The sequence below is a fragment of the Hemitrygon akajei genome, chromosome 11 (assembly GCF_048418815.1).
Source record: "Hemitrygon akajei chromosome 11, sHemAka1.3, whole genome shotgun sequence".
In the NCBI taxonomy this organism is placed as follows: Eukaryota; Metazoa; Chordata; class Chondrichthyes; order Myliobatiformes; family Dasyatidae; genus Hemitrygon; species Hemitrygon akajei.
The window spans coordinates 134,750,258-134,767,348 of NC_133134.1; the positions used below are offsets into that span (position 1 = coordinate 134,750,258).

General features: G+C 41.0%; 1 protein-coding gene across 1 annotated transcript; it reads left to right on the forward strand.

Moving 5' to 3' along the window:
• The first annotated feature begins 10,603 nt into the window (after window positions 1-10,603).
• On the forward strand, window positions 10,604-16,294 carry LOC140736027 (tumor necrosis factor receptor superfamily member 6B-like). The gene is made up of 4 exons (XM_073061717.1): window positions 10,604-10,625; window positions 11,354-11,744; window positions 12,250-12,444; window positions 14,278-16,294. The coding sequence occupies exons 1-4, from the start codon at window positions 10,614-10,616 to the stop codon at window positions 14,628-14,630; spliced, it is 951 nt and encodes a 316-aa protein (XP_072917818.1). The 5' UTR covers window positions 10,604-10,613; the 3' UTR covers window positions 14,631-16,294.
• Window positions 16,295-17,091: the final 797 nt, after the last annotated feature.

The window sequence follows — 17,091 nt, forward strand, 5'->3', positions numbered from 1 at the left end:
TACACCAATCTGTAAGAAATTGAGGACACGATTGATCACCTATTTGTCAAAGTTCAAAGTACATATATGTCACCATATGCAGTCCTGAGATTCAGCTTCTTGCAGGCATCCACAGTGAACATCAGAAACACAATAGAATCAATGAAGGCCCACACCCAACAGGAAGGACAAACAAACAATGTGCAAAAGACAAAAAGCGATGCAAAAACGGAGAAAAAATAATAGTAATAATAAATAAAATAGCAATAAATGTCAAAAACATGAGATGAGGAGTTGCTGCACGAGTCTATCGATGAAACAACAGTTCATGTGAGATTGAGTGAAGTTATGCCCTCTAGTTCTGGAGCCTGATGTTTGAGGGGTAATAACTGTTCCTTTCCCTTGTGGTGTGAGTCCTGAGGCTCCTGTACCCTCTTCCTGATTGTAGCAGCAAGAAGAGAGCATGACCTGGATGGTGAGGGTCCTTGATGATGGATTCTGCTTTCCTGTGACTGCTCTTGTAGCTGTGCTCAGTGGAGGGGAGTGCTTTACCTGTGTTGAATTGGATTGTATCCACTGCTTTTTAGAGGCTTCTCCATTCAACAATGTACGTAGGTGTTTTCATACCGGACAGTGATACAAGCAGTCAATATACTCTCCACCATATTTCTATTTCTATAGATATTTCTAGAGAAGTTTGACAAAGTTTTAGATGACACGCAGAACCTTTGCAAACATCTAAAAAACAGAGGCTCTGCCATGCTTGTTTTGTAACTGCACTCACATGCTGGGTCTAGGACAGGTCCTCCAAAATAATAACATCTATGAATTTAAAGTTGTTTCCCTCTCCATCTTTGATGAGGTCTGGCTCATGGACTTCTGGTTTGCTTCTCCTGAAGTCTCTAATCAGTTCCTTGGTCTTGCTGACATTCAGTAAAAGGTTGAGTTATGACATTATTCAGCCAGGATTTCAATCTCAGTCCTCCATGCTGAATTATCACCACCTTTGATTCAGCCAATGACAATGATGTTGTCAGCAAATTTAAATATGGCATTGGAGCCATGCGTAGTCACACACTCACAAAGCAAGTAGAGCAGGGGGCTAAACACACAGCCTTGTGGTGCACCTATGCTGATGGAGATCATAGAGGAGAAGTTGTTGCCAATCTGAACCGACTGGGGTCTGCAAATGAGGAAATCGAGGATCTGGCTGCACAAGGGGTATTGAGGCCAAGGTCTTGAAGCTTATTGATTAGTTTTTTGGGGGTGATAAAATTGAATGCTGAACTGTAGACAATGAAGAGTGAAGTCAATTTGATTCGGAACAAGAAGGCTGCGAGTGAACAGCTGAATTTTCAGAGCGAAGGGAGTTTTTTACTACTCGGGGTAAAAGAAAGGCGAGACTGCACAGGCGCGTGACGTCAGCCAGTAGCACACGAAAGGTTTAAAAAGAAAACTGCCGTATCCAGCGGGCAGCAGCGGAGCGGGCAGCAGAGTGACGGGGCTTTGGCTCAACAGCCTTAGGCGGTAACTACGAGGCAAGGTAGGTTTAACTGTGTTAATTGCGGAAAGGAGGTAGTATGAGTGTGAGGCCAGTTTTCTGTGCTTGGTGTCAGATGTGGGGGGTCCTGGAGTCTCCTAGCCTCCCAGATGGCCGTATCTGCATCAGGTGTGTTCAACTGCAGCTCCTGAGGGACCGAGTTAGGGAACTGGAGATGCAGCTCGATGACCTTCACCTTCAGGGAAAGTGAGGAGGTGATAGAAAGGAGTTCTAGGCAGGTGGTCACAGCAGAGCCATGGGAGACAGACAAGTGGGTCCCAGTCAGGATGAGGAAGGGAAAGAGTCAGGTACTAGACAGTACCCCCGTTGCTGTACCCCTTGACAGTAAGTACTCCTGTTTGAGTACTGTTGGGGGGGGGTTGACAACCTACTTGGGGGAAGTGGTAGTGGTCATGCCTTTGGCACAGAATCTGACCCTGCAGCTCAGAAGGGTAGGGAAGGGAAGAGGAAGGCAGTAGTGATAGGGGACTCTATAGTTAGGGGGTCAGACAGGCGATTCTGTGAATGCAGGAAAGAAACTCGGATGTTTGCCTCCCAGGTGCCAGGGTCCGGGATGTTTCAGATCACGTCCAAAATATCCTGCGTGGAGGGAGAACAGCCTGAGGTCGTGGTACATATTGGTACCAATGACATAGGTAGGAAAAGGGACGAGGTCCTGAAAAAAAGACTACAGGTAGTTAGGAAGGAAGTTGAGAAGCAGGACCGCAAAGGTAGTAATCTCAGGATTACTGCCTGTGCCACATGACAGTGAGAATAGGAGTAGGATGAGGTGGAGGATAACTGAGTGGCTGAGAGATTGGAGCAGGGGGCAGGGATTCAGATTTCTGGATCATTGGGACCTCTTCTGGGGCAGGTGTGGCCTGTACAAAAAGGACGGGTTGCACTTGAATCCCAGGGGGACCAATATCCTGGCAGGGAGGTTTGCTAAAGCTACTGGGGAGAATTTAAACTAGAATTCTTGGGGGTTGGGAACCGAACTGAAGAGACTGGGATAAAGGAGGTTGGCTCACAAATAGAGAAAGTTTGCAGACAGTGCAAGAGGGACGATAGGCAGGTGATAGAGAAAGTTTGAGATATGTCTATTTCTACGCAAGGAGTGTTGTGAACAAGGCGGATGAGCTTAGAGTGTGGATCAGTACTTGGAGATATGATGTGGTGGCCATTACAGAGACTTGGATGGCTCAGGGACAGGAATGGTTACTTCAAGTGTTGTGTTTTAGATGTTTCAGAAAGGACAGGGAGGGAGGCAAAAGAGGTGGGGGCATGGCACTGTTGAACAGAGATAGTGTCACAGCTGCAGAAAAGGAGGAAGTCATGGAGGGATTGTCTACTGAGTCTCTGTGGGTGGAAGTTACGAGCAGGAAGGGGTCATTAACTCTACTGGGTGTTTTTTAAAGACCACCCAAGAGTAACAGGGATATCAAAGAGCAGATAGGGAAACAGACCCCGGAAAGATGTAATAGTAACAACGTTGTCATGTTGGAAGATTTTAATTTCCCAAATATCGATTGGCATCTCCCTAGAGTGAGGAGTTTAGATGAGGTGGAGTTTGTTAGGTGTGTTCAGGAAGGTTTCTTGACACCATATGTAGATAAGCCTACAAGAGGAGAGACTGTACTTGATTTGGTATTGGGAAATGAACCTGGTCAGGTGTCAGATCTCTCAGTGGGAGAGCATTTTGGAGATAGTGATCATAATTCTGCCTCCTTTGCAATAGCATTGGAGAAAGGTAGGAACAAGCAAGATAGTGAAGCATTTAATTGGAGGAATTATGAGGCTATCAGGCAGGAAATTGGAGGCTTAAACTGGAAACAGATATTCTCAGGGAAAAGTAAGGAGGAAATCTGGCAAATATTCAGGGGATATTTGTGTGGAGTTCTGTATAGGTACGTTCCATTGAGACAGGGTACAGGAACCGTGGTGTAGAAGGGCTGTAATAAATCTAGTCAAGAAGAAAAGCTTACAAAATGTTCAAAAAATAGGTAATGTTAGAGATCTAGACGACTATAAGGCTAATAGGAAGGAGCTTAAGAAGGAAATTAGGAGAGCCAGAAGTGGCCATGAGAAGGCCTTGGCGGGCAGAATTAAGGAAAACCCCAAGCATTCTACAAGTATGTGAAGAGCAAGAGGATAAGTCATGAAAGAATAGGACCTATCAAGTGTGACAGTGGGAAAGTGTGTTTGGAAATGGAGGAGATAGCAGACGTACTTAATGAATCTTTTGCTTCAGTATTCACTACAGAAAAGGATCTTGGCGATCATAAGTATTACTTGCAGCAGACTGAAAAGCTTGAGCATGTAGATATTAAGAAAGAAGATGTGCTGGAGCCTTTGGAAAGCATCAAGTTGGATAGGTCGCTGGGACCGGATGAGATGTACCCCAGGATACTGTGGGAGATGAGGGAGTAGATTGCTGAGCCTCTGGCGATGATCTTTGCATCATCAATGGGGACAGGAGAGGTTCCGGAGGATGGAAGGTTGCGAATGTTGTTCCTTTATTCAAGAAAGGGAGTAGTGATAGCCCAGGAAATTATAGACCAGTGAGTCTTACCTCAGTGGTTGATAAGTTGCTGGAGAAGATCCTGAGAGGAAGGATTGATTAACAGTTGGAGACGTATAATATGATTAAGAGTAGTCAACATGGCGTTGTCAAGGGAAGGTCATGCCTTACGAGCCTGATTGAATTTTTTGAGGATGTGACTAAACATATTAAAGAAGGAAGAGCAGTAGATGTAGTGTATATGGATTTCAGCAAGGCATTTGATAAGGTACCCCATGCAAGGCTTATTGAGAAAATAAAGAGGCATGACATCCAAGGGGCATTAATTTGTAGATCCAGGACTGGCTTGCCCACAGAAGGCAAAGAGTGGTTGTAGGCAGGTCATATTCTGCATGGAGGTTGGTGACCAGTGGTGTGCCTCGGGGATCTGTTCTGGGACCTCTACTCTTTGTGATTTTTAAAAGTGACCTGGATGAGGAAGTGCAGGGATGGGTTAGTAAGTTGGCTGATGACACAAAGGTTGGGTGTGTTGTGGATAGTGTGGAGGGCTGTCAGAGGTTACAGCGGGACATTGATAGGATGCAAAACTGGGCTGAGAAGTGGCAGATGGCATTCAACCCAGATAAGTGTGAAGTAGTTCATTTTGGTAGGTCAAATATGATGGCAGAATATAGTATTAATGGTAAGACTCTTGGCAGTGTGGAGGATCAGAGGGATCTTGGGGTCCGAGTCCATAGGACGCTCAAAGCAGCTGCACAGGTTGACTCTGTGGTTAAGAAGGTGTATGGTGTATTGGCCTTCATCAATCATGGAATTGAATTTAGGAGCCAGGAGTTAATGTTGCAGCTATATAGGACCCTGGTCAGACCCCACTTGGAGTACTCTGCTCAGTTCTGGTCATCTCACAACAGGAGGGATATAGAAACCATAGAAAGGGTGCAGAGGAGATTTACAAGGATGTAGCCTGGATTGGGGAGCATGCCTTATGAAAATAGGTTGAATGAACTCGGCCTTTTCTCCTTGTAGCAATGGAGGATGAGAGGTGACCTGATAGAGGTGTACAGGATGATGAGAGGCATTGATCATGTGGATAGTCAGAGGCTTTTTCCCATGGCTGAAATGGTTGCCACAAGAGGACACAGGTTTAAGATGCTGGGGAGTAGGTACAGAGGAGATGTCAGGGGTAAGTCTTTTACTCAGAAAGTGGCGAGTGCATGGAATGGGCTGCCAGCAACGGTGGTGCAGGCAGATACGATAGGGCCTTTTAAGAGACTTTTAGATAGTTACATGGAGCTTAGGAAAATAGAGGGCTACAGGTAAGCCCTGTAATTTCTAAAGTAAGGACATGTTTGGCACAACTTTGTGGGCTGAAGGGCCTGTATTGTGCTGTAGGTTTTCTAAGTTTTTCTAAGAGCATCCTGATGTATGTATCTTTGCTGCCCAAATGTTTTAGGGTAGAGTAACGGGCCAATAAAATGGCATCTATTGTTGACCTGTTGTGTTGGTAGGCAAACTGGGATGGATCCAAGTTGCTTCACAGGCAGGGTTTGATATGCTTAATCACGAACTTCTGAAAATAATTCATTTCAGTGGATGTAAGTGCTTTTGGACAATAATCATCGAGACAGGTTACTACATTCTTATTCGGCGCTGGTCTAATTGAAGCCTGCTTGAAGCAGCTGGGTACTCAGATTACCAACATGAGAGGTTGGATTTATCAGTGAACACTCTAGCCAGTTGATCAACACAACTCTTTAGTACTCCGTGAGGAACCCTGTCTGGACCAAGTGCTCTCCGTGGGTTCTCAGCCCTGAAGGATGCTCTCACATTGGTCTCATGGACTGAAAGCACTGGATCATCAGGGGCTGTGGGAGTTTGTGAAAGTGCCTCAATGTTTTGACAGTCAAAGTGAGCATAATAGGCACTGAGCTCACCTGGGAGAAAAACTTTGTTGTCACCTATGTCATTTCTTTTCACATTATAAGAGTTAAAAACATTCATACCCTGCCACAGCTGTGCAACATCCTTCAGTGATTCACATTTGATCCAGAATGACACTTTGCACGTGAAATGGCTTTCCGGAGATCGTAGCTGGACCTCTTGCATTTTACTTGGTTGTCAGACCTGAATGCTACGATCTGGCCCTCAACAGATTGCGAATCTCATGGTTCATCCAGGCCTTCTGCTTGGGAAAGACCCTGTATGATTTTGTGGGGACATACTTGTCTATGACTGTGGCAACAATGGTGTATTCGTTCAGATCCTCCGCTGAGTCCTTGATCACAGCCCAGTCCACTGATTCAAAGGAATCCCGTAGCCGCTCCTCTGCCTCCCACAACCACCCCTTTGTTGTCCTTATCTCTGGAGCCTTGCTCTTTAGCCTCTACCTGTATGCAGGTAGAAGATGAACAGCCAAGTGATCCACTTTCCAAGAACAGTAGGGGTTCCTAATTGTAGTTCAGTATTGGTTGAGTGTGTTTGGACCCCTGGTACTGCAGGTTATATGATGATGATAATTGGGCAGAGATTTCTTCAAACAAGCCTGATTGGAGTCTCCTACAATGATGTGAAATGTGTTAGGGTAAGCTGCTTCTTGTTTGCTAATGGTTGCAATCAATACTTCAAGTGCCTGCTTAATGTTGGCCTTTGGATCGAGGAGAGAACTCTCTTGGTAAGTTGAACTTAATCGTTCCAGGTCGGGGGAACAAGAGTAATTAATCTGCTGCATCCAAGCACTACAAGGTGTTTATCATGAAACACAGACCCTCCCCTTTTGCCTTCTTCAAATCAGCATTCTGGTCCATCCTGTGTAATATGAAGCCTCCGGGTCTTACCTATGTATCCAGAGTAAGCCATGTATCAATGAAACTGAGAACACAGTAAATCTCCATCTCTAAGATCAATCTTCTTTGAGTGATGGCTAGAATTGTGTAATATTTCAAATTAGGGTTATGTAAGATTCAGTCAGTTACAATGAAGAGCTAAGGATGTATATATGGAGTACAAAGGCCATGTAAGCCAATGGCATTTTACAATATTTCATTTCAAATAACTTCTTGTAGGCTTTTATAATATTATTTGTTATGTAATATGTCACATTGCAGATTGTGCTTATTCAGCTTTAATAAACTATTAATTTTCTGAATTGTGGTACTTTGTGAATCTTGACAAGTTTTAATCATCTGACATGGGTTCAGATTTAACTTGAAGATTAGGGTGAAAGCCAGCAATGTACATATTAATTGCAACTGTACACAGTTCTTTCAAATCAGACGGAGGAATGGGATGAAGATCTACATTTACAGTGCCTATAAAAAGTATTCAACCCCTTGGAGGCTTTCATGTTTCATTGTTTTACAACATTGAATCAGAGTGGATTTAATTTAATTATTCAACAGTTGTGGCTGCAGCAGAATTTACAAGGCATTACCTGAGCAGTGGGAGGGTTGGTGGATGGAGGGAATGATTTAGACATGGTAGGAAAGAATAGAAACTGAGAAAAGAGCAGGTCTGGCAGCTCAGTGTTCCAGGGAATAGATGTTTTAGGCATGGCATCCATATGTGAAAATAGTGCAATTTTTTTACTGATTGGAGAGAATGTCATGGCTGCACAGAGACCGAGAGACACCATGGAGGGATTATCCAGCAAGGCCATATTGGTACAAGTCAGGAATAAGGAAGATGCAATCATCATGATGGGCTTATACTATTGGCCTCCTAATAATCAGTGGGAGCTAGAGGAACAGAATTGCAGACAGATCATGGAAAGATGTAAAAATGACAAGAGTAGTTGTACTGAGTGATTTTAACTTCCCCATGTCAACTCTCTTAGTGCCAAGGAATTAGATTAGACTTTGTTGGTGCATTCAGGAGGGTGTCTCAAAACAACATATGGATGATCAAACCAGAGATGGGGCTGTTGTAAATAAATTTATAATCAAATACGTATTTATCACCATATACAACTCAGAGATTCGTTTTCTTGCAGGCATTCACAGTAAATATAAATGTAACCAGGTGACTGTTGAATATTACTTTTTATTATTGTTAAAAATGCACTTATGTATTCACCCCAGTGATGCAAAAACAGCTGCCTGTGCCTTTAAGAGAGAATGATGACATCATTATGCACATACAGAGTAGAAAATAAGAGTTACAATATTCTAGAAAGACGAACATCAAATACTGGGAGCTGCTTTTCCCAGGCATACTGGTCGTATGGTGAGGAAAGATTTTCGTGATTAAGGTATTGGCATTGGATAGCATGGTCGTGCGAATTCCTTATCAGACTAGTAGTGTGAGCGAGGAGAATTCATTTCAAGGTCTAGCCTTTACGTGTTTGGAATTTAAGTACGTGTGTGCCAAAAATTGCAACTGCCATATTAGTTTTGTCTATTTTATTTTATGTATTTTCATACTGCATATGTAATTAGTTGACACACAAGTAAGTGGACCAAAATTAATCTGAGACTGTAAGGAATTGTGTTTTTTCAAACTTGTTTTTTTTATTTTGATACCTTCTTTCTGCATTAAAACATTTAAAACAGATTTAGGAATTAAAGACGCAAAACGGTATTTGTTGTCCTGAGTGTGCATTTTTCCCAGGCTACACAAAGAAACACAACAGAATCAATGAAAGATTGCACATGACAAGATGGACAAACACCCAATGTGCAGAAGTCAGCAAACCATGCAATATAAAAGAAAAAGAAAATAATAAAAGAGATAATAAATATTGAGAAAATGAAATAAAGAGTCCTTGAAAGTGAGTCTATAAACTACGGGAACAGCACAGTGCTGGCGCAAATTTGAATGAAATTCAAAGGTTTCAAATGTACAATTAATGTCAGGGAAATGTATACAATATAAATCCTGAAATTCTTTTTCTTAGCAAACATCCATGGAAACAGAGAAGTGCTCCAAATAATGAATGACAGTTAAATGTTAGACCCCCAAAGCCCCCCCAGCTACCCCCACTGATGCATAAGCAGCTGCAAAGCAACACCCTCCCCCACGAGCGAAAAAAACATCTGCACCCCCCCCCCACCACCAAGCACTGAAGCATACAGAAAAGCATCAATAAAGACACAGACTTTCAGTACCCCAAGTACCACTCGTTCACCTGGTAATTCTACATACCACAAGCTCTCTCTCTCCCTAATAATGGAAACAGTGTGAGAAGGGAGACATAACAAACAACTCACTGATTTATGATGTTAAAAGTCCATTGCATCACTTCTTCTGAGCTCTGAGCCCAATGAACTCGGGTCTCTGCGCACACAACCAGCAGCCAGCTTGCTCTCGATCTTCCGTCTCCCACGACACACTGATTTCCTGCAACGGTACCGACCTCGAGTCCACCCACCTCCAGAGCCACGAAATCCCAGAACCCTGAAGGCGCACTAGTCTTCTAGGCTGCATCTTTGGCGAACCGAATAACAGCCAGTCGTGAGGCCCTGAGAGCAGGTCCCATTCCTACAACAAACCAAAGTCAGCGTGTAACTCCAGGTCGGGGTCTTCAAAAGAACGCTGAAAGGGAAAAAGAGATGTTAAAGACAGAAATAAAGCTGTTTCTGAAGATGCAAGCAAAGGAGTTGCCGTTAGGCACCATCGTTCTCCTAAGCAGCTATTATCCCCTCTGGTTCAAGAGCCTGATGATTGTGGGACAATAACTGTTCCTAAACATAGTGGTGTGGTTCCTGAGGTTCCTGTAGCTTCCTTCCTAATGGCAGCACCATTAAGAGAGCATGGCCTGGGTGGTGGAGGTCCTTGATGATGGATGCTGCTTGCCTGCGACTGCACTCCATGTAGATGTGTTCAACGGCTTTACCTGTGCTGAATTGGGCTGTATCCATTACTTTTTGCAGGTGTTTCCATTCAAGGGCATTGGTGTTTCCATACCAAGCTACGATGCAGCCAGTCAATATATACTTCATTGCACACCTCTAGTTCGTCAGGGTTTTAGATGAGATGCCAAATCTTCACAAACTTCTAAGAAAGTAGAGACGCTGCCCTACTTTCTTTGTAATAGCATTTACATGCTGGACCCAGGACAAATCTGAAATGATAAAAACTAGGAATTTAAAGTTGCTGATCCTCTCCTCCTCTGATCCCCAATGACGACTCGCTCTAGAACCTCTGGTTTCCTCTTCCTACAGGACAATGATCAGTTAAATCCAGGACCTAGCACGTGCCATAAAACACACTTATGACACATGCCAGGTGTTGGATTTGACTAACCATTCTGGTTGTGCTCCTCAGACATGAGAAAATCTGCAGATGCTGGAAATCCAAGCACCCAGGCCCAGACCAGTTATATTGCAGGAATTATAATTGCACGGTCACTCTTGTGATACTTTGTAATACCGATGAAGTCTTTGGGATCATTTTCCAAACGGTGATGTTTTTAAAGTACTCTATAGGAACGCTGAGAAATCCCTCCAATCATTTCCTTCTTCCTTTCAAACTACGAAAATGTCGTCATTTCGCAGTGATTCATTCCTTACGTAATTGTAGCACTATAAATGATGCGATTATCAGGTTCTTCAATAGTTGAGCTAATCCCAAGCAAACATGATCTTCAAGGTAAGCGGATGAACAGTTCTGAAAAGTTTCGCTGCTATTGACTCTGCATTGACAAATGTTTAAATCGTGGTTCGAAAGCGTTTAAAGTGTCACGCTGTTCCTATTTTTAGAAACTTTACCCACATTTAATAATTGAAAGTCTTTTATATATAAACATTTTTTCATATATTGTCCAGTGTAATCAATTATGTCTCGAACTATAAATATATATATTTTACGTGGCAGCGCTATTGACTAAGCATTTTACTCGTAGGAGAATCAGTAGATTATTTAAGTCGCGCTTCAAAGATCCTGGTAGTTATCTGTGTACCACTTTCCGCTCGTGAAGCAGAGTGAGTTTACAGCTCGATCAAAGTCTGAAGCCAGAGTTGTCATCCCTTGAGCTCCCGCTAGCCAAACTCTTTTGGTTTTATAGTGCAGGTTTTGTGCTTATGGTGTGGAAATGTTTGGAGTTTTCGGGATCTTAAGTCGGAAACCCCAATACTGAAGTATTAATAACTTACAGATCTGAGTTTTAAATTGTACTTCATTGAACCAGGCTGCCATTCGGCTTATCGTGCCTGCGTGTCTATTGAAGAATGAAATGGCTGATTGCTTTTGGTACATTTTAAAGTGTTGTAATTTCTAAAAACAGGCAAACAAAAGGAATATTTTGTCCAAAATTATTTCGGATGTATTGGCAAAGATAGATAGATTGAATAATTCCTTTATTATAATTTCCTCTACAGTACATCATCTGTATTGCACTCAGAGGAATTATTTCAAGAGCAGATGCTGTTCTGTTAGAAGCCAAACCTACTTACCAAAGAAGAGATGAAATAACTGGTCAGATGGTGACATGTGAGAAGTGCCCACCGGGGACGTTTGTAGAAAAGCACTGCACCAGTTCACATCCAACAATATGTGGGTGCTGCCCAGAGTTGCATTATACTCAGTACTGGAATTATCTTCGGAAATGTCGTTACTGTAACGTTTTCTGTGTGGAGCATCAGTACGAAAAGCAGCAATGTAACTCCACACATAACAGAGTGTGCGAATGCAAACCTGGTTATTACTTAGAGTTTGAATTCTGCCTGGAACACAAAGAGTGCCCCGCTGGTTCTGGTGTGACTAAAGCAGGTAAATTTAATACCTCCCTTAATGGATCCTTATCTAACACCTGTTGTATTGATACCTGTGGATTTTATCAGGAAATATAATACATTTATTTTTCTGCAAATCATGATGTGTATAACTTGCTAAGTAAGGATGTGTGGGAAACTGTAAAGATATGTACAGATAGTGGGCTTATTCTGAAAGACAGAATTCCACTGCTAAATCAGTTGAAAGTAAGTGTTCAGAATTAAAGCTGAATTTGGCTGTCATTTTAGCCTACAGCACATATAGGTTTTTTTGTAAACGTGAACTGTAATGGGTTGGTATATAAGAGATTATATTCAAACAGATGAATAATTTTCTTTTTGATTCTACTTTATGTGTCAAATAATGGGGTTCCTAAATTCATTATAGACCACAAATATGTTAGTCTGAGATTGAAATACAAAGTATTCAATAATATGTATTTCTGAAAGGAATTTCCTTTCTCCTGAATTTTAACTGGACCCATGTGTTTTGTGTTTCCTAGGAACGGCTTTCCAAGACACAATCTGTGAACAATGTTCTGATGGCTTTTTCTCTTCAACACCCTCTAGTTCAGAACCTTGTAAAGCTCACACAAATTGTGATGAAGGTTTAGTGGTTAATGTCCCAGGTAACCGATATCACAACACTTTGTGTACTCCCTGCAAGAAATATATTGGATCTTCTATCAATAAAACAGGTATGTATTTCTCACTTTCATTATAATGCTTAGATTCTCTTAAATATCCAATATGCAATGAAATATTTTCTCTATAATCAGAATTTATCATTGTGAGGTCGGTAGAATCAAAATATTAATCTCACTGGATGTTCTGTGCACCATCCACAAAACTTATAAGATTTAAAAAAGTCATGAATAGGACCTTACATTTCTCTTGCTCATCACATAAAGCAGCTACTGGCATGAACAGTTTAGCCATCCAGTAACAGACTTCTTCTAATCGAAATTATCTTAAGACCCTAAGATATAGGAGCAGAATTAGGCCATTTGGCCCATCAAGTCTGCTCTGCCATTTCATCATGGCTGATCCATTTCTCTCTTAGCCCCAATCTCCTGCCTTCTCCCTGCATTCCATCGTGCCTTGAATAATCACCTCTGCCATAAATATACCCACGACTTGTTGCCCACAGTTACTTGTGGCAATAAATTCCACAGATTCACCACTCTCTGGCTAAAGAAATTCCTCCTCATCTCAGTTCCAAATGGACATCCCTCTATTCTGAGGTTGTGTCCTCTGGTCATAGATTCCCCCACCATAGGAATCATCATCTCCACATCCACGCTATCTAGGACCTTCAATATTTGTTAGGTTTCAGTGCGATCTTCCCCCTCATTCTTCTGAATTCCATTGAGTACAGGCCCAGAACCATCAAACACTCCCCATATGATAAGCAGTTCAATCTCAGAATCCTTATTCTGAACCTCCTTTGAACTCTCTACAATGTTAGCTTATCCATCCTTAGATAAGGGGCCCAAAACTGCTCACAATACTCCCAGTGAGGCCTCACCTGTGCCTTATAAAGGCTCAACATTACATCCTTGGTTTTAAATCCTAGTCCTCTCGAAGTGAATGCCAACATTGCATAGGCTTTCCACACCACAGATTCAACCTGTGAATTAACCATTGGGGAACCCTACACAAAGACCCCCAAGTCCCTATGCATCTCATATTTTTGAATTTTCTCTCCAGTGTCGATAAATGATGAAGTGCAAGATCATAATGAGGTAGATTTTGAGGTCAAGAATTAATCTTAACATTCCAGGGAACCATTCAACAGTCCTATAACAGCAGGTAGAAGCTGTCCTTGAGCCTAGTGTTACATGCTTTTGTATCTTCTGCCCAGTGGAAGAGGGGATACAATTGAAGAAAGAAGGTACAAAATGCGTAGGGTCTATGATTATGTTGGCTGCTTTATTGAAGCAGTGAGAAGTGTAGACAAAATCCATCGACCTGAATTCTGAGTAATTCCTTATCTCTCCTTCAAGGCATTTCTTGCAGTGTACTCCTTTTTTACTATTGCAGCATGTGTGAGTTTTTCTGGAATAGGACCTGAACCCCAGCCTTCCAACACAAAGGCACACATATAACAACCACAGCTTTAGAATCTTTCAGATCATAAAGCACAGGTAAACAAATAACTGAGCTCAGGAGAACCAAAGGAGAGAAATATACTTTCACTCTTCATTCATCCTAACCATCAACTCCATTCAATAAGTAGAACTACATTGAAATACATGAATATAGCTGAATTGCTGAAATTATTTATTTTGCTTGACATGAGATTTGTTTTAATTGATCTGCATTGTACATTCCTGCATAATATTAGCTCCACTCAAGTCTTGAGTTTAAAAAGAAATTCAATTAGAACGTCTATTGGCACTTTCAATTTCTTGTGACTTTCTCGAGAAAGGAAAAGACAAAGGTTTATTATGGCTGGAAATATCAATAGCTTAATACCAATATAGGTTGTCGAATAAATTGTTCAACCTTGGTTTTTCTTTCTTCAACAGAGTGCAATGAAGCACTTATTCAGTTTGTGGCCTATCAGAGGATCCCAGTAAAGAGGCTTGCTAAGTTTCTTAATTTACTTCAGATTCAAAATGCTCGGAAAATAATTAAGCAAGAAAAACCGGAGAACAAGAACATGATATTTCTAATATTACACCCCCTGTTAACGAAATGGAAAGAAGATGTCAATGAAGAGCATGTATTTGAAAAAATGGTCTCAGTACTTGAAAAGGCAAAGATGAAAAATATTTTAAAAAATGTGCTAGAACGTTTCAGGTGCAATAATCATTTAAATTCAGAATTACTCAATCCCCTTGGACTAAAGGCCAATGGTTTAAAAAAAAATTATTACTAAATTATATGCAAATGGAGGATTTGGATCTTATTCCAGGTTTTAATAAACTGATTCAGCAGCTGTTGAATGCAACTTTGCAAATGGAGGAAGAAAGCTAGCTGAGCTTTCCACTCTTGCTGGGTATCCTGTGACGTGTGCGTGCTGAAGTTTGGCTCATCTGTGATGTTTTGCATTGTCTGGAGTTACACATGGAAACCTGTGACTTGGATATTACTGATATCTGGGCAATTTTACTTCAGCAAATATCAATGCTGTAAAAGGGGAGAAATTTGAGAGGAGGAGAATATGGAGACTACCCAAATGTCATTTTGACCTTGGGAAGGCCTTCTAATTCCACAATGTTTCTGTTGGCATTAGAAAAGCAGTGCCCATCTCTTCCTACCTCGCCCACTTGCTACTGAATCCCTGATCCAAGCTATTTGTTACAATGTTTCACTGGTCAGGCTTCTATTTTCTATCCTCTGTAATCTTGAACCAAAAACTCTATTGCCTCTATCTTAACTGGCAGCAAATGCTCTGTGGTATTGGGCACTAAAGAAAGCCCGATTTTAATCCTGATTTCATTCTTTCCCCCATTGTTCTGTGACCTTACTCCTCCTTATGCGTGCTGCAAGCTTCCAAGTATTCTACATTACTGTAAGTCTAGCCTTGTAAGCATATGCAGCTCCCTTTATCCAACAGTCAATCGCTGTATATCTCACCGATTAGATGATCTGCTTCTTTGCTCTGGTGTCAATTTTTGGCTCATGTTCTTGTAAATAACTCAAGATATTTTACTGGTAAATAAGAATTTGTCAATGGTAATTGTTCAACAATCATTGAATTTAACAAAGGTGTGAGAGAACGCCAGGCAGCTAGAAATATGTCTTATTAATTTTCTAAAGCTATTTGTTGAATTTCTGCATAATATGCTAACTATCAAAAGAAGTTACTCATAAGGTCTAACATTTCACTTAGCATGTACTCTACCACCCCTATGTTAATTTTATTCAGCCTTCAATTTCTGAAAATCCAAAAACAGTTCTGATCTTACCCAGGCTGATAAATTGCATGGAAGAATTCCAGATGACAGCAGAAAGCAACTAACCAGTAGCTTTTATCATACTTAATTTGACAGAAAGTAAAATAAAATTAACACCAAAAATGAAGGGGAAAGGTGTAAAATCATCTTAAAAAGATTAAGTGCATGAAAATATTGATGTGGATGAAGAAACAATATTGCACAGGAATAAAATCTGAGGTCATTCCGGAATTATGTTTGTATACCATTAGAACATTCAACATGATTGCAGCCAATGAATTTTACAGGGCAACAGTAAGTCATTGGATATCTGTTCAAACACTTGATCCTGAAAAGTATTTGTCTGTTCTATATTATTTTAGGATACCTTGACATTGAAATTTAATTTATATTAGTTGAATTAAAGAGAACATGTGAATAACTTGTGACTGAATATTGAAACAATGCAAAGCTGTGAAGCTGCCGCTAAGTTATCGACATTTATATTTAGAGATATGCTATAATAGATGGTGTACTTGAAGAATTTCTAAATAAAAATCAAGTATTTTCTTTATCCATTGCTTTTTCCAATGTTTTGCTTTTACATGTCAGTTTGAAAGATGCTTAATAAAGGTGCAGTCAGTTACTACATTGACTAAAACTAGATGCTTGAAGAATCAGAGCTTTCTGAAGAAACTGGATATGAATCTCTGACAGGAATTTTTCAAAGAGATCTAAGACTGCGATTTATTTGCCTGCTGCATGGATCCTTTGTAATATGACTGTCAGCAGAATTTGCAAGTCAATTTACAAGTGACGGAATGAGTAAGATCTTTTCAAGGTGCTGATGGGCTCAGAGATCTTCCTCTGTGACAATTAATGTCATAGATTAATGAAATCCATCAATTCATTAAATTATATGAACTTGAACATAAATTATACCAGGCAGAGATGTCTACTGTAGTGAGCATGACCCTTTTATGTTCTAATAAAGATGTTGGAGAGTGTAGTTACACCAATCTGTAAGAAATTGAGGACACGATTGATCACCTATTTGTCAAAGTTCAAAGTACATATATGTCACCATATGCAGTCCTGAGATTCAGCTTCTTGCAGGCATCCACAGTGAACATCAGAAACACAATAGAATCAATGAAGGCCCACACCCAACAGGAAGGACAAACAAACAATGTGCAAAAGACAAAAAGCGATGCAAAAACGGAGAAAAAATAATAGTAATAATAAATAAAATAGCAATAAATGTCAAAAACATGAGATGAGGAGTTGCTGCACGAGTCTATCGATGAAACAACAGTTCATGTGAGATTGAGTGAAGTTATGCCCTCTAGTTCTGGAGCCTGATGTTTGAGGGGTAATAACTGTTCCTTTCCCTTGTGGTGTGAGTCCTGAGGCTCCTGTACCCTCTTCCTGATTGTAGCAGCAAGAAGAGAGCATGGCCTG

Bases quoted from the DNA above. Each gene is read 5' to 3' on its own strand.
- LOC140736027 (XM_073061717.1), top strand. The intron at 11,745-12,249 runs GTAAATTTAATA...TGTGTTTCCTAG, and splicing joins TTCTGGTGTGACTAAAGCAG to GAACGGCTTTCCAAGACACA. The intron at 12,445-14,277 runs GTATGTATTTCT...TTTCTTCAACAG, and splicing joins ATCTTCTATCAATAAAACAG to AGTGCAATGAAGCACTTATT.